An 18,155-nucleotide genomic window follows, 5' to 3' on the forward strand; every position below is an offset into this window, starting at 1 on the left:
GGTTTTCTCACTATTGACAGCTTTATATGCCTGTAGATGAAAAATCATTTCCTATAATATATATCCCATAATGTCAAGGGGATTAGACATTTTTTTTTGGAGGAGGGGGGGACTTAAGCCTATCCGAACACCTATTTTAAAGAAGAAGAATTTGCACTACAAATGAGATTTAATTTTTGCAAGAAGGAATTGCTTGGCATTGTGAGACATCTCCCTATCTCTCAAATTTATCTGTGTCAATCCATCCAGCCATCTCTTCTTCACCCCAAATACAAAGTATACATGGGAGCCAGATGACCAGTAGCAGTGGTGTGTTTCCAATTCCTTACGTGCGCCTACAGTGAGCTTATTCACCTGAGATAACGTTAACGATGAAAGAGCCACCTGAGATCTAGGGTAAGGAAAGACGAGAGGCAACTTGAACTGAAAATAAAGAGGAAAATAAATGAGACTTCCATTCCTCACTCTTATCAAAATCAGGGAAACCTAAATAGAGTGAGTTATAGATCGCTAAATTGAAGGGAAAGCAGTCATCTTTTTAGCACACTGTGCGGCATTAATCTATGCACTAACATGAAAGAATCGGAATGTGTTAAGAAAAGCTTCTTTGATGACAGAAGAGCAAATCTGCAAGTGACAGATCCAAAGCGATCCCCGTAATATAAATGACACTGCAGATCCTATGGCCCGGGGCTCATGATTCATGCACAGTGTACCTGCGCCAGCTTCGAGACATCCATGAATCATGAACTCTTATCATCTTCAGGGAAAAAAAGTATCCTGTTTTACAAGAAATATTCATCAAAAAAAAGAAATAAAAAAGAAAGAAAGAGAAGAAAGAACCCCCAAACCTTCTAGAACATTTGAAGGAAGTCAGAAAAACGAATTAGCACCTCCGACAGGACCTGTTAATGCAGAAGGGCATGCGATACAATGGCCTGCATTTCTTTCAAACTGTTCTGGAAATGGATCAATTCTGCATCAAATCAAGGCAGCAGGCATTTTTCTTCAGGACTAAAATTAATAATTCCTTGAGGCACATGGTTTAAATTTTACAGCTTTCAGAAACTATTAAAAAGGAGAAGAATGGATAAGGGTGCAAGGGAACTGCATGTGGCCAGCTGACCCGCCACTGCCTGACACTCCTCCTCAGGCACTTTCATTAGAAAAATGCACGTTTTTCCCTCAGGTAGGCAGACATGCAACGTCCAACTTCTCACACCTTTCTGTTTTCTCCGTCATCTGTGTCCAAGTTGTCAATGGGTCACTGCAGCTCTGGGCACCAGGAGCCAGGAAAAGGAAAGAGACTCAAACTGCAAGAGCCAGCTCAGCTCAGGACACAAATTGGGAACGAGGGCGAAATTAGGTTTTCCAGCTTCGGTGGTCATTAACCCCATGCTACTATTATTATTTTTTTACATGCTATTATTTTTCACTTTTGTGCAGAAGCAAGAAGCGACCACAAGAAAATGAAATCAGGTCAGATCAAGCAGACCTTAAAAAGAAAAGAAGCATTTGCTCTGTGGGCGAATGAAGTGACTACAAGTCCGAGCAGCGCCGAGGGCCCCTGAACCTGTCGCCAGGAAGGGCAGAGCACTGACTATCGGGCTTGATTTGGGCTTGATTTGGGACCAGCACTCCCCAGCAGGCTTCTCCTGGACTTCGGAAAAGCGACTGCACTGCTTTGTTAAATATATAAAAGACCAGGAAGCTTTCAAATGCCTAGAGTAGTTCCTGGCTAACAGTGCCAATTACAATTAGATGTTGTGTTTCTTTTTTTTTTTTACTTAAGATTTTATTTATTTGTTCATGAGAGACACACAGAGAGAGGCAGAGACACAGGCAGAGGGAGAAGCAGGCTCCAAGCAGCCCGTTGTGGGACTCGATCCCAGGACCCCGGGGTCACGACCTGAGCCCAAGGCAGATGCTCAACCACTGAGCCACCCTGGTGTCCCTACAATTAGATATTGGTGACATTATTACTAATATGGATCTGTTAACCACCTGCCTCTTGGGCTGCCAAAGTGTCACTTTGTCCTCTAAATTGCAAGTGATCACTTCTTCTTGATGGAACAACTAGTAAAACCATAAAGGGGGCGAATATCTTTGCAATGCGTCCATTCTCCTGTGTTCTTTGACAGTCCACTTTCCTAGTCATCAATCCAAATGCCTGGTACCTTCTTGCTCACCTTTAAAGCCCCAAATCTTCAGGTGAGTTAACAGAAAAACAACGATGGTAATGAACAGGAATGAGAATGATTACCATTAGTTAGGTACTTTCTTTTTCATTTCTGACACTGAGCTACATAATTTACACTATTTGTCTAATCTGGGCTTCCTTAACCCAAGACAATCATCTCCGTCTTGTTTCCCAAGCTCTTAAAATTATGCTTTCTGGTCTACACCTAAGGGCGAATTAGTCCGTTTTATTCAACTAATATTGATTGACACACAAATATTGACCTATTATACACACATAATACCTTGGTAACGAATGTTGCTTCTGTGTTCAGCCAACTCACGTGAGACCCAACTCACACAACAGATTATTCTGATGAAGTTTATTTATTTATTTATTTATTTATTTATTTTTGACGCAGTTTAAACTATCAAATGTAATATATGAATCTAATGTTGGGTCTTAGGATTGTGAAGATATGTATTATATCTTATCTCTTTTAGCGGTGCCATTAAACTTAATTTAAATATAATGGATGGGCACGATTATGTGCGCAAAGGTTGCTTTTTGGTTTTGGCTTGTTGTTTGTTGGTTTGTTTCTTTTTGAATGACTACTCAGGGCATATGTAGAGCACAGCACAATTTTTTCCTTCTTCTGTAAAAAGACAGAAAAAATTTTGTACTTTGGGAGCTATAGCTGGTTGTCTGCATATCATTCTTTATTTTTTGTTGCCATTTCATTTGATTTGTCTATATTTTATCAACAAATCTTTAAAAATGTAAAAACGAAACAAAACATTCTCTGTTTACCAGCCAGCCAAACAGGTTGCTTTGCCCACAGGCTATGGTGCTTTACCCTATGCTGCACTCCACCCATTCCTCATTAAAAAATAAATAAATAAATAAATAAATAAATAAATAAATAAATAAATAAATAAATAAATAAAATTCAATACTGGCGATATGTCAAGTAAATTATTGTTTCCATTACCACCCGTTTTCAGAAATAAGTTCACATATTAATAAAATAGAGGCATGATAGCAAAAATCGAGAGAAGGCGAAAGACATTCTAAATCAAGGAACAATTGCCAGCACTTGCGCTGCCCCAGTCTCTATTCTTCACTCCTCAAGGAACATGTGTGCAAGGAGGGGCATCCTTTGTGCCATTCCCATGCATGTGTTTGGTAACCATTTTGTAACATGTACTCGAACTTTCTTTGGGGTGTCCTCACTGACAACAGGTAAATGGATCATTCGATTCCAAACTTGTTTATGATTAAGACTTGTTTTCTTACAGTCGGGCATAAACTTACAGCTGCTGACTAGAGATCTGAACTATTTCTATAAATGTAAAAGATACTAAGCGCCCCATCGTTAATGAGCCATGTTAGAAACAAGTGGAAGAGTGACGTGAGCCAAGGGCCAGAGCCCCTTGTCTTCAAAGCCAGACCCTGCAGACCTGCATCTCCACGTAACCTCTGAACTCTTTCCTTCCCGTGTGCTTTCATTCTAAGTACAGAAGTTCAGCTCTGCATTATCCTATGGCTGGTTTGAATAAGGAGTCTCCCGGGGAAGAAATTAAATGGTTTTATGTCTCCCAGGGCTGCCATCGAGCTGCTGTGTCGCTTGCTGCCATTTTCGTCCTACAGCCAACTTCCTCAGCTGTGTCTGGGTCTGTAAGTCGACAACTGCCATTTAGTAAGATGCTCTAACTCTTACTAATATGACATCTTCCTTTTAATTTTAAAACCAACTTCATTTCTAGGCACTTCCAGTGAGTGTGATTTTTCTCATTCATATTCATCTTTCTTACTCTTGTTTCTCCTCTGATGCTGAGATAAGAGAGGCTACGGAGGGAAAATCACACTTCTTAGAGGGACTGACCATGGGGAGGTTGCGTAAGGCTCAGTCAGGCAGCAGCAGACCTCACGGTTACAGGGATGGACTGGATCTCAAGCGGCCATCCTAGGGACTGGTCGTGGCTGTGACATTCTGAGGTAACTCGTGCATCATGCTCGGTTGGTGGCCTTTGGTTGTACATCTTGTTGAGTGTACATGTCTCTCTTTCCCACATGCTACAGTCCTTCATTTTTACCTACACTTAGGAACCCCACCTCTGAGATCTAGGGCCCTGGGTGGGATCCATCTTACCTACAATGCAGGCAGCAGTCCATGCTTCCTTGCCAACTGCCCATTCCACCATGACACCTCTTTCCAGTGTCCTCCTCACAGAGTAGTTGCACTGACTCAAGTCCCAGCGTCCAGCCACTTAAAGAACCAGGTAACAATGTCCCCTTCTTCCTCTTGGATTTTCTTCTCTCAGTCTAAGACTAAGAGAAACACCAGACCAGCAACGACCAGAGCACCAAAAAAATGCCCTCTCCCCTATTTCTTTTTTAATTTTTTAAAAAATTTTAATTTATTTATGATAGTCACACACACACACACACACAGAGAGGCAGAGACACAGGCAGAGGGAGAAGCAGGCTCCATGCACTGGGAGCCCATGTGGGATTCGATTCCAGGTCTCCAGGATCGCGCCCTGGGCCAAAGGCAGGCACTAAACCACTGCGCCACCCAGGGATCCCTCTCCCCTATTTCTAAGGTAAAAGTCTCCAAAACCATATGGGGTCTCTCCTTCCTGTTTTATTGGATGGTATTCTACTAAGAACCAGGAATTCTTCCTCATTTGTAAAATTACAATGATAATAGCTCCCATTGCTTTGGGTTTTTATGAGAATCAAATGGGGAAACGCATGCTGAAGTTTTTTACTTATTTATTTTATTTATATGAAAGTTAGTAGGTGCATATATATTTATATACTTTAATGCTTTAAGTCAATATTTTGAAAACATTGGCAGTTCATCTCTAGGGAAAGTAAAACATCCCTGTTCCACTCACATCATCCTTTGCCAAGTAACCTGTGGAGCTATTTGCCTACAAGAAGATTATACATTCTTGACCTATTAACTCAAGAGTAGCTGATTTGAATTGCTCTGGCCAATGGAAAAAAAAATATGGTAGTTATTACATGCCTGACTCGTGGGTAACAACGAAGAACTGGGTTTTGTTTTGTTCTGTTGTGTTTCCCGCAGCAAACATTGCCCCCAGGAGATCCCTTGTCCTAGCCAGAGGCCACTTCATCAGCTGGATTATGGAGTGAAGACTGAGCACACTGCAGTCTCTGATGACTTCTGATGGCACTGACTGTGGGATTTGGCAACTTGAACCAAGCTATCCAAACTGATCTCAGCTTGACACTTAAAAGTATAATGTGCCCAATAAACACCCAAAAAATAAATAGCGTGGTTTCAAGAGACTGGAAGCTGGTGAGGAAACCTCCTGGAAGTGTTCAGTATGGGAAAATGGTTGGCAGTGAAAACTCACTTAACAAAATGGTTGCCTGCAATAGCCTGGAAGGCAAGTGATGAACCAAAGAACTCACAGCTCTTGACATCAGAGTAGCCAGGGAGTTAGTGTGTGCCTCCCCCGGGGCGGATTACGCATCCTTGAGGTGAGGAGCTCAGGAGCAGCCTGCCTGGGTTTGGTGGAGGAACCGCAGGAAGTAGGGTCAGGTGTCACTTCTGGAAGAAGCAGTAAGATCCATATTGTGGTTTACTGTGCCTGTCTTTTCACTCTGTCAGAAGAACAACACTGATCCGCACAGAGGCTGCCCCTTCAGTGTGACACGGGTGAAATGATAGAGGATTGAGTGGGATCTGATCCATGGTAGATATACAGTCAGAGTGAGAAATCACCCTTCTCAGTCACAGATTGTTGGCATTCCAAGTCGGGCTGTGTGCAGAACATAACCTAGCTATCTGTAGAGGCGGGTGCCCCATTAAGCGCCATACACATGTTATCTATTATTATTTTTATACGAGCACCAGGGGAAAGGTGATAGGATGAAGGGATTTCAAAATGGGGGGGGGTCCCTGGATGACTCAGTGGTTTAGCGCCTGCCTTCAGCCCAGGGGATGGTCCTAGAGTCCGGGGATCGAGTCCCACATTGGGCTCCCTGCATGGAGCCTGCCTCTCTCTCTTCCTGTGTCTCAGCCTCTCTCTTTCTTTCTCTGTCTTGCATGAATAAATAAATAAAATCTTCAAAATGGTGTGGGGGGGTAGAGATGGAGGAGGCTGATGAAGTTAATACATTCTACTTAAGTCTTTGAAGAGACTGGCTTCACATCCAGTGGTGTGAAGGGTTAACAAGTAGCTATGAGTGTAGTGAAAGGTGCTGATTTGGTGCATCTGCTTATTTCTGTAGCAGAAATGTTCCCAGCATGGTTGATTTCAGAGTAACGATGAACATGATGGCACAGAGTGGGGACAGCTGGGCACAGGGGTCCCCGTGATCCCATGATCCCAGTGCACATTGGGGCACACACTTCTACTAGGTTTCACTGGCAAGTGGGGGTGATACACAGTCATGCTTTGGAGAAAGGTCTGACCAACTCTGGAAGAAAAAAAAAAAAGATGCCACCTCATGCCAACCCTGCTCAGCACAGGAAGTTTGGGAAAGCAGAGCTCTGGGTCACATCCTGCTCCACTGAATGCCATGGATGCAGGAGCCACTCAAGACAGCCTTAATAACCCGAGGAAAATCACAGCCTCCACAGCAGCTCCGAGACAAGAATGAAAGGAAAATGCTTTGAAGGGGCAGGGGAAGAGGAGAAATAAGGATTGTTTTCAGAGAAGAAACCACTTTGATCTCAGTCAAAACAGATCATTCTGAAGCCAGGCTGCTGTTACCTTGGAAAATATATTTCCCCACAAATCCTGTCTTTCTAAATTGAGCAGTGAGTCAGCAGTGGGCAGTGAGGCATGTGAAAGGGATGAGGACAGAGCCAGAGGTATCTCTGATGCGTTCTGTTATTAGAAGTCTCTGGGAGAGTAATTTGGTGGAAGCTTTTCAGCTTTTAGGTCACTAGTTTAAATTCAATCTCAGTTGATCATGAGCAGAAGTGAATGGCTGGCGGTTTATGAAAAAAGCCTTGATGATGACATCCTCATTCCCTCCCATAGAGACTGCCACTGCAATTGGCACCCTTTCTTCTGCTCCTACCAAAAGCAGAAAGGGTGAATAGAAATGTCATTTCACGTATTTGCTCAGCTTTTGCAGTAGAGAAATTTGAGATATGAAAAAGCCCAACTTTTTTTTTCATCTTTAACTCACAGGTAGAGTTATTCTCCTATAATATGGTTCATGGACCTTCCTGAAATGAGACCTAGGGCCATCTTGTACGTAAGACCATGTTACCTCATAGAAAGTTAAATCTATGTGTACCTTTAACCTAGTTTCTAATGCTAAGTTCTTCTAAAACTGTGGAACAATAACAGCCCAAATATATGACATTGGATACAGTCAAGATACAGAACACTACCATCATCACGAGGATCCATTATAATGCCCTTTTCAGCCATACCTAATTCCTTCCTGCCCCTATTACCTCCCTCCACTAGGGGCAGCTAATCTGTCTTCATGTCTTTAATGTCATTAAAAAATGCTATGTAAATATGGAATCATTTATGTAACCTTTTGAGGTGGACTTTTTTAAAAAAAGAAAAAAAAAATCCCGAAACCAAAGTGCAGGTCCTGAGGAGGAATATACAATGGCATATTCGGAGGAGATATTTAAATGTGAAACACGTACAGTTTCTTAGGCTGAATCTCACTAATCTAGGATTTATTTACTTGTTCTTCTTGTTTAAACAAATCCATATTATATATATATATATTTTTTTTTTTTCATTATTCCATTAAATGTACTTGTCTTCATATTTGGTTTTCAGAGACTCTGGGTTTCCTTTATTTTGTCCATTAAAATACTCCACATTTCCTTGTTGCTAATATGTCTACCTTTACATAATTTCGTTCCCCACATGTTTTAATGGTAAATGAACAACAGAAACAAAGCCTATAGCTATATGGGAAAAGCCACAAAATGGATAGTAGAGCAGAGCACAGAGGAGTATCAGGTCATGTAAGACAAAGCTCCGGGCAACCTCGGGGACTAGGAGGGATTTAAGGGAATGAGGCTAGTTTTGAAAATGATGAAAATTGAGTCAACTGATCTAGGCCTCATTCACTTTTCAGGAGGTTCACTTTCCACATCTGGAAAATAAGGCTGATGTGTCTCATTACATTTACATCCTTTCCAATTCAAACATTCGGTGCAATCTCCACTTGTAATGTACCTCATCAGGCTTTCAGGAAGAGGGTGTCTGCCTCCAAACGAGAGGTGATCAAGATGTAACTATGCTCGTGTCACCTCATTTGGTGGTAAAGATCGATTGTGGCATTTCTCTGGAGTCTCACATCAACATCTCTCCTAACCGTCAAGGCGAGCTTCCAGAACTCTCGTCTGGGGCTCAGGCTCAGCCATTCCCGTGTAACAACGCCGACAGAAGGGGAGTTCCCTGTCCTCTAGACATCCACAGGTCAAGTGATGTATCGTGTGACGATGTTTACAGCAAGGGGCAGTTACCGACACCACACGTAGGCTGATTTGTAGATTCAGTTGAAGATACAGCCTTTTCTGGCCAAATGTGCTTTATCCACGAATATGTAAACAGTGAAAACCAAGCAACCATCCTGCAAGTAACTCACATGCCCATGAAACTGGAGCTGCAAACAGAAATATCAGCTAGACCTCCTCCCTTCACCTAAACGAATAAAGGAGGCCCAGCAATTACAAGATTCGCCCACAGCCTCAGAATGGAGTTGTCTGCCTCAGAATTAGGATGCCTACCGTCAGTCCGTGAACCCATAGCTATTTTCTCTATACAGCACTGCAGCAAAAGTAAATCCTGCTGGGCAAAGGAATCCGAGACAGAAAATAATAGTCAGCTGCAGACTCTTTGGGTGCAAAGCACAAAATATTCAAGTGCGTATTTCGAATCCTTTCATTTGCTCTTGTAATGATTGCAGCTAATCCCCGCCAGATAATGTTAGTCCTTCCGTTGTGGCAATCAATAGAATAGATTAGCTGAGGAAACCCTCCATCCATATTACCCCATTTTCCATTCCAAATGGAAATTTCCTTCACTAGGGTGCAAGCAGATGTGCGAACCCCCCCCAACATGTCCCCATGCACAAATACAGACCCATCAGCCTTCAAGGCTGTCCCCCTAGAGCTGCAGGTATATAGTAAGAAGCATACCTGTAGATTTAATAAAACAGCACCAATCCTCATGGCTTCGCTGATTTCAAGGCTGTACATCAACTGTGGGAAGCGAGGAGGGCTTTGATTATTGGGAGGAAGCACTTCAATGTACACGGTGCAGATGGAGTGCCTGCAGAGAAAGACGACAAAACAGGCCGGGTAAAAATCTTCATCACCTTTAATGACAGACTGCAGTCCGCATTCCGTCGTTGGGCTTCCAGTGGAGGACATTTTGAATTTTTAGAGAAAACTATAAAATAATTGAAAATGAAAGGATGGCAAAATAAAAGCTACCACCAAGACATCATGTTTCTATGAAATTATCTTAGTAAAAAGAGAAATGCCTCAGGGTACCGATTTTTCCTACTTAGGTTAATAGGGCAAATTAAAAAGGAATAGCTGTACAAATACAGCTAATAAATTAACAGGAGCCTTGACTCCTGACTTTACTTTTTAATGTCTTTCTAATAGCAAAAAGCATTCTATAAATATCCGGTAATATGAGCTGTCCTTGGGGCTCTCTTCCTATTAAACCAGCAGAGGGAGTATTGATTAAAATAACACACAAAACAAAGTACGGGCTGTGTTTTATTAGTTTTCTTGCTGACATCAATGGGTTCCCGTAAATGCACGTCAAGAGTCAGGCCCATAAAGTAATCATTGTATAAAATAGTTGCAAACAAAACTAAAGGTGTTTTTAAGTCTTGTTTGACAAATATACTATGAAAAGCTAGAAATTAGATTTACTTAAGCCTTACATTGGCAGGGAATTCTTTTTTTTTTTTTTTTTTTTTTTTTGAAGGAAAAGAGGTGCTTCTGTAACTATAAAGACAAAAATACTAGCACTAACATAATCAACTTTTTTGGTATCTCTGAACTCTGAAATTCCTTTGTTCTACAAAAGCTAAAGAAGTAAGACATTCAAGGTTTATGGAGAAGCGACACTGGCTAAAATTATCGTAATGAGAAAGATGGAAGAAGATGCCACCACTACCGTTTGACTACGGAGTCAGCCTTCCGTCTTAGAGAACACACAGCCACTGCCTGTGCTGTATGCTTTGAACTTATTTTAACAAAATCACCCCTGTTTACTAAAAAGCACATTTGTTGTCATTTTTATTTGGGGTCTAGAATTTTCTTTTTTTCTTTTTTTTTTTAAAGATTTTATTTATTCATGTAAGACACGGAGAAGCAGAGACATAGTCAGAGGGAGAAGCAGGATCCCTGTGGGGAGCCTGACACAGGACTCGATTCCAGGGCCCTGGGATCATGACCTGAGCCGAAGGCAGATGTTCCACCCTAGTGCCCCTAGAATTTTCTTACAGTAGCCCAAAGTTCTCTTGGGGAACCTGGGTGGCTCAGTGGATTAAGCATCCAACTCTTGATTATGTCTCAGATCATGGTCTCAGGATCCTGAGGTCGAGCCCGAGTTAGGCTTTGCCTGAACATAGAGCCCATTTCAGATTCTCTCCTTCTCCCTCTGCCCCTCCTCACCAGCTCACCTGCTCACTCTGTCTCTCTCTCTCTCTCTCTCTAAAAGAGATCAAGGTTCTTTTTATTAATTGCTTCCATTAAAATGCCTAAGTCCAAATTCTTCCTGGACATGCCGTCAGTAGATAAGATACCTACAGAATATAAGCACCTCAAAAAAGCCGCAGTGACTTAAAAATCATCCTTAATATTTATCACAATGTTGTTCCAAAATAATCTCATTTTAAGTTAAAGTCTTTACTTTTTAATCCTTTAGAATCAGCCAATGTATCTGTATTTATTCTGGCCTCTGGATTTATCACTGTACTGTTAAAATTAATCGATAAAATCAATCAAATTGTAATCGTTTTTCTTTTCAAAGAAAAAAAAATATATATTACAACTGAGACTTGAAGAGTAAGATGTTTACGGTAGGTTAAAATGGTTGATGAAGTGTTACTTATATACTTGTAGGTATTAATCTCAGGATTATATGCAAAAAAAACATGGTGTGAAGAAAAATATCCACGTTACCGAATTTAATGTGCATTCCAGAGCCCCACTGTCCTCTTGTGGGAATGCAGGAGCTTCTGTTTGAAGTGGATCTGTTATATCCCAGCCAACGACCTCGCTTCAACAGTGTCCTCGAGATACATACTCGCCCTGATACTACCCTCATGACCCTGACTTCTTTTAACACCCGTTATTCATCAAGTCATTTAAACATTTTATAAATCTGTTCCTTTTTCTGGCCAGCACATTGTCTGTGCACAATAAACCTTACAGTGTCTACCCTCTGCCATATTGGTAATGACCCTGGCTGAGTGATGTTGTTCAACACAGGCCTGTAACCACACATTCCCAAGTTAGAATGTGGATGCTACCACTGTGTGATCCCGGACAAATTATTTCAGTTTTACCACTGCCATCTAAACAATGAAGATGATACTAACATCCAGGTTAGCCTAAGGGTTAGATAAGATTACATATATGTGTGCGTGCGCACGTGTACGTATGTGTATTGTGTAATATATGCCTATGTATGCATCTATAAAAACATTTATCCATTTTTTTTAAGATTTTATTTATTTATTCATGGGAGACACAGAGAGAGACAGAGAAGCAGAGACACAGGCAGAGGGAGAAGCAGGCTCCATGCAGGGAGCCTGACGCGGGACTCGATCCCCGGTCCCCAGGATCAGGCCCTGGGCGGAAGGCGGCGGTAAACTGCTGAGCCACCCAGGCTGTCCAACATTTATCCATTATTATTGATAACTTCAACATAAGGAGTCTTATTTTTTTCTGTGGAATGGGGGTAAATAAGCTTACGTATACCTTATTAATTTTCCTTATAATATTTTAAACATTTTAATTGCATCTTTTCACTTTTCTAGGCTAAATACATATGGGCATGATACCCCGGTCCCCTCCCCACCCCAAGTGGGGTGTGGTAGTGTCCAGGTTAGGACATATTAGGTCAGAATCTTCTACTGTGGGACAGAAGAGTCTACATTTGCTCTGGATGGACAATATCCTGACACGCACTTGGGTTTGAAGACCACTGGCCCCGGAAGCTCTTGGCAACAAAACATGTGGACTCACCTGCTTTTTAAGTGAGCAGCCTGGGGGGTTCCTCTGTAAATCAACCTAATGCTCACCTCTGCGACCCTGGGGGTAAGAGATTCCCTCACTGATGAACATTTTTCTTTGACCTAGAACACACTTCACCTCCATACTCAAACTTCTCTTTCAAAAAGTTAGGCCTTTCTTGCTTTTGACATTTTTTACCGTTTCTGCCTACTGGTCTGGAGGACTTTCTGATGTCTTCACCAGAACATGAGCCTCCTCCCACTCATGAAAGTCTGGTTCACACTAAGCTGATTGTACTCTGTGTGCTTCCGCATTCTTCCCCCTTTGGCTGTTTTCCCACAAGAGGACTAAGCTACTTACACCCCCGGTACCGCACAAAAGACCTCTACACCCAAAGAGCCTGGTGTGTCTGCTGCAGAGGAGACAACTTTAAAATGCAAGACAAAAAAAAAAAAAAAAAAAAAAAAAGCAAGACAAACAAAGACCCTCTACCCCTAGGCAGAGGACACACAGAACTTCCCGTGGTCCGACACCAGCTTCTCCTTCCCGCAACCTTATATCCTCCTTTCCTCTGCTCCTTTCCACAGAAATTCAAATGCTGAAGTTGCTAATTACACGTGTTTGTGGCCCCCCACCCCCACCTTGATCTTGGAGTTGTTTGAGAAAGAACATGTTTCAAGATCTAGCATTTTTCATCTTCAACTTCCTGGCACTTCCTACAATGGGTTGAAATAAGGACCTGCCTTCTTGAGGCTGACTGCCTTATAAAAAAAAGCATGAGAGACTCTTAACTCTGGGAAATAAAAAGGGGGTAGTGGAAGGGAGTTGGGTGGGGTGGAAGGGGTACCTGGGTGATGGGCACCGAGGGGGGCACTTGATGGGATGAGCACTGGGTGTTATACTATATGTTGGCAAATCGAACTCCAATAAACAATATACAAAAAATAAAATAAAAAAATAAAATGGGATCTCCTTTTTCTCCCTGAAGTCAGCATGGTGTCAGAGTAAGCTTTTCTGAAGCTAAATACCAATAGTATTCACAATAAAATGATACCATTAGGGTTGTAATAAATACTAGTAATTCAACAGCATCAGTTAAGCACATAATAAAACAGGACAGTCACTAGATAAATAATATCATTTTATGTGAACATTTTGTATTAACATTTTATAGCTAGTCTTAAATGTAAAAAATAATCGAAGTTATATAATACAAATTTTATTTTGTAATATAGCTGGTATGATGTAGATAAATCTCTATTTCTAAAAAAAAATGAAAATCATAAAGCTTTCTCTTTCTCATTTGGTAATGAAGGTCAAAGTAGAACACAAGGGTTGATGTGTTTTCTCGTGTAATCTTATGATTTTAGAAGACCCAAGAAACCATCTAATTTGACTCATTTTACAAAAGAGGATTAAAAAATCAGAAAGATTAGGTGACTGAATCAAGGTTAAAAAGTTAATTAGGAACTGCAGATAAGCCAAAGGCCAGGCTTCTAAATTTAAGATCAGCCCACGCTTCCTCCCCCCCATTCTATAGGAACACATTTGGGAAGCAAATTGGAGATTTTTGACTTATCTGATGCGTGTGTGTTTCTGTGTGTGAGTAGAAGACATTCTGGTACAAAACTTCTTAATGAAGGATGTTATCTCATAAGAAATCACAAATTATTTCAAATCAATCATGGGCTTACAGTATGATACCACAATTAATTTTGATTTTACCATGAATGAGACTTCTTGGATATTTTTTTTTTGTAAGACCAAAATAGAATTTGAATAAAGAAGAGGTTGGCAAGACAGAGTTATGAGGCTTTAACCTTGCAGAAGTATCTCCAAAGATATAAAGTCCGTTCATTTTGATATGGCGATAGCACTCAGGGGTAATGAGATGATGTTCCAGAGTGTTGACCGTACAATCCGTGTTGTAATATTCTTTTGATGTGTCCACCTATGCTACTGGTATTCATTTGTTTCAACTGCGCCTTCCTTTTCCTTTGTCTCCCATCAACACTGTGCTAGAAAGGCTATATTTACAGTCCAATGTTCCCAGGTTCTATTTTCCTATTTTTGCCTATAGGTATCTATAGGAGGAAAGATTTCACATTTAAAAATTCTCAGGGGAAGTTACAGGGACAGAGTTTTAAGATGCAAAGATGTATTTAGGCTTAAAGGCAAGAGGACAATCCACACAGGGGAAACCGCATGTGCAAATTCACAGGGCAATAAACAGGAAAACTCTAAGTTTTGTAGCACTAAAAAGAAGGGTGAAAACAAGGAAATGGTAGGAGTTGAGACCTGAGAGGTAGCCAAGAGTCCAGGTCAGGCAGGGACTCATGCACTATACTTACTGACCTAAGCCTCATCTTGACGATAGTGGGGACTGGTTGAGAGACTTCGAACTGGTTAGTGATAGGCTCAAATGTGCCAAGTAACGCATGTTCTCACGACACACCATTCTTCATCAAGTGTCTCAGTCTTTCCTTTTATCACTCCCTCTTTTTGGATATCCCACTATCATCCCTGCAAAGTTAACCTTTATGGTAATCACCTACTACGGCATGTGGAGTCTTACCTTTTCCTCACCTCCATGTGAATACTCTGAGGGCACAGATCTCAGCCTACCAGTCTTATATTTCCAGGGCTTCCCCAAGAGGCTAAAAATTGTGAGAACTCAGTAAATTTTTATGAAAAGGAGTACTTCCATTTTCTTTTATTAATGTTAAATATATCATATTAAGTTTTTTAAAATAATAAAATCAGTGATTAGCATAATTTTATTGGAGAATGGACTACTTAACCTTGTATTGGTTACATAGAACCTTGGATTCCATGAAAAAAATATTGGGAATCAAAAAATGTATGCCATGCTATGCACCAATTATTTTATCATACTTATATTATGAGATATTTGGGGACAGGGCTGTCCTTCATTCTCCGTCTTTATAAATAAGTAATAGTTGTACTTTGTTCATATTAAAATAATAAATATTAATTTGATTTAATTCAATTCAATAAGTATAAGAAGACTTACATTCACCAGTTGACTGGACTAAATACTGACTGAGAATGCAGTTACTTAAAAAAAAAAATCTTTTTTTTTTTTTTCGTGATGACCATTTTAATCACAAAGTGTTAAAAAAATCTTTTGGTTTCTATCTGTCCTCTTATACTCATGAGAGACTACAACAAAACAGAACAGTGATTACAGACTCTCTCTCCGTTGACTCTCTAGCAATTTTACTTAATCAGAATAACAAATATATAAACAGTTAATTCATAAAGGCTTTATTTTGTGATTTTAACTTATGAATTAAAATTTCCAATCTGAACAAAAGAATAAAATGGAAAATTTCCATTGCTTTTTGTGTTATGATGTAAGTAGGTTCACACACCACTGTTGCTGGCTGGGTCAATTTGTAAAATATATCATGGTCTGCACTTCCATGCTGATAATTTTCAAACAGCCTCTTCCTTTTAAAGGAAATAGTGAAAGCAAAACAGCACGACTCTTCGCTTCATTCATCAAGTCAATGTGAAGGCTTAATTTTCCTCCAGAAAATAGCAAATGTCACTGTCCTACGGGGAACGTGACGTTATCCCAGCAGGGAGAAAGGATGTGTCCAGATTGTCCTCTCTGTAGGTCCCACTTGATATTTGACCAAACATTATAAGGTGATCTTTCAGTGCCCAAACCATTGTCTATAAGGAAGACAATGAAGCCAGGTCAACTAAATACTTAGTGTCACTGCAAAGACCTGTGATTCAGATTCTGAAGATGGTATTTTGTTTGCTGGAGTGGAATGCGATTTTACTTAAGTGAAATCCTCGTGCAGCGCTGATTACTGTAAGCAGCAGCTTATCCAGAAAAATCAGTGATAGGACTTGCAAATAGGAACTGAGTAAGAAGGAGATTATAAAATCTCACTCATTATATCATAAAATAGTTAAAAAGTCATCAATCATAACATACAAGTATATATAGATTACCGGATCCAAAAAGCATAGGGCTATCCTCAATGAAAATAAAAAGTCATAAAATAAACTGCTGGCTATTAAGGAACTTTAATAAGAGTTTAAATTGTAAAAACAAATTTTAATTCTTAAAATTACCATTATTAGTACTGATATTAAGCAATTGTAGGTTTTTTTTGTTTTGTTTTGTTTTGTTTGTTTGTTTGTTTGCTTTTACTCTAGAATAGTCATGACAAAATGTCATGGCTATAGAACAAGTGGATGATAAAATCTTAGAATCCAATAGTCCTAGTCCAGATGAAGGTTCTACAACTTGTTTACAGGGTGGATGGGAGTGTGCAAGGGGCCATTACCCAAGTCAATTAATCTCTTTCAGCCTCAGATTTCTAGTCTGCAAAAATAGAGTAATGCAAAAGTCACAGTGTTGTCAGATTAGAAATTATGTATAGAGGGCAGCCCGGGTGGCTCAGTGGTTTAGCACCGCCTTCAGCTCAGGGTGTGATCCGGGAGACCCGGGATCAAGTCCCATCTTGGGCTCCCTGCATGGAGCCTGCTTCTCCCTCTGCCTGTGTCTCTGCCTCTCCCTCTCCCTCTCTCTCTCTCTCTCTCTGTGTGTCTCTCATGAATAAATAATTTTTTTAAAAGAAATTACATATAGAGAGTAGCCTGCATGATGTCTATGCATCCTCATTAAATAGTATCAACCATCTTTAACTCCCCTTCAGAATAACCCATTATGAATAAGGCTATTCTTTAAATCCATTCAAACTTTGACTCTAGGCCAATGTATAAAAGTATTCCACATTTCTTCTCAAGGAACGGCCCTTAACTATTTTCTGATGTGCAACCATATACATTGATTTGATTCTGGGTTATATGAACAATTGCCAAATCTGGCTAAATGTGTCCAAAATTCAGCTCACCTCCTTCACCCAAATGGCACACACCAACTTGATATCACGACCTTGTCACGTTATTTTTTTTTCTGATGATTCCATCACTCCACTTTCCAACATGCCTGGATCAAGCAACTAGTCCCTGGATTTTTCCAGTGGGGGATTCCTACATCACTTCCCTGCCTCCAGTTTTGGTTCCTCAAATCCATCTCCCCAAAGGACACCAGAGGGATTTCCTAGAAACCAAACTCATCTAACTCACTGTAAAGTCCTTCACGAATACCGTCTACAGACTGGATAATAAGTCCAAACTTCTTAAAGTAACAAATTAAATTTTCCATGAAATGACCCTTTACCTTTCTGCCCCTGCTAGAATGAGTTTACACACTGGTAACACTGACTAGGCTGGTAATTACCCGTAATGACCAAGCTCTTTCAGACTTCTCAGGCTGTGCAAATAATGTGACATATTTTTTTTTTTTAGCTGGTCAACCTTTACTCATTCTCTGGAACTCATCTGCTTGGGAGGCCTTCTAAGTACTCCCTCATTATAACAAGTGCCCTCCTCAATGCCCCAGAAAGCAGAGAAATTGGCTCAATCACACATCTACCATGCTGAACTGAATTTAATTATTTATAGTCCTACTTTAAACCCTTTACTGCAATTTTTTTTTTTTTTTGGCCTGCACATGATGATACTGTGTTTATCTTTGTATTTCCATGTCACAGTAAGTGGTGGTTGTATAATAAAGGTTTGGTTGGACTGAATAGAAACTTTTATTATCATAGGCATCTTTTTTCTAAAGATTTTATTTATTTATTCATGAGAGAGAGAGAGAGAGAGAGGCAGAGACACAGACAGAGGGAGAACTTGATG

General features: G+C 40.4%; 1 protein-coding gene across 2 annotated transcripts in view; it reads right to left on the bottom strand.

The window, feature by feature from the left end:
• Positions 1 to 18,155, bottom strand: part of PCDH15 (protocadherin related 15) — an 869,139-nt gene that overhangs the window by 278,297 nt on the left and 572,687 nt on the right. For both annotated transcript variants that reach the window (XM_077874888.1, XM_077874887.1), the window contains exon 16: positions 9,345 to 9,477. In XM_077874888.1, coding sequence (XP_077731014.1) covers positions 9,345 to 9,477 — 133 coding nt within the window. The remainder of the gene's footprint in view (positions 1 to 9,344; positions 9,478 to 18,155) is intronic.

This window comes from Canis aureus, chromosome 27 (assembly GCF_053574225.1).
Source record: "Canis aureus isolate CA01 chromosome 27, VMU_Caureus_v.1.0, whole genome shotgun sequence".
In the NCBI taxonomy this organism is placed as follows: Eukaryota; Metazoa; Chordata; class Mammalia; order Carnivora; family Canidae; genus Canis; species Canis aureus.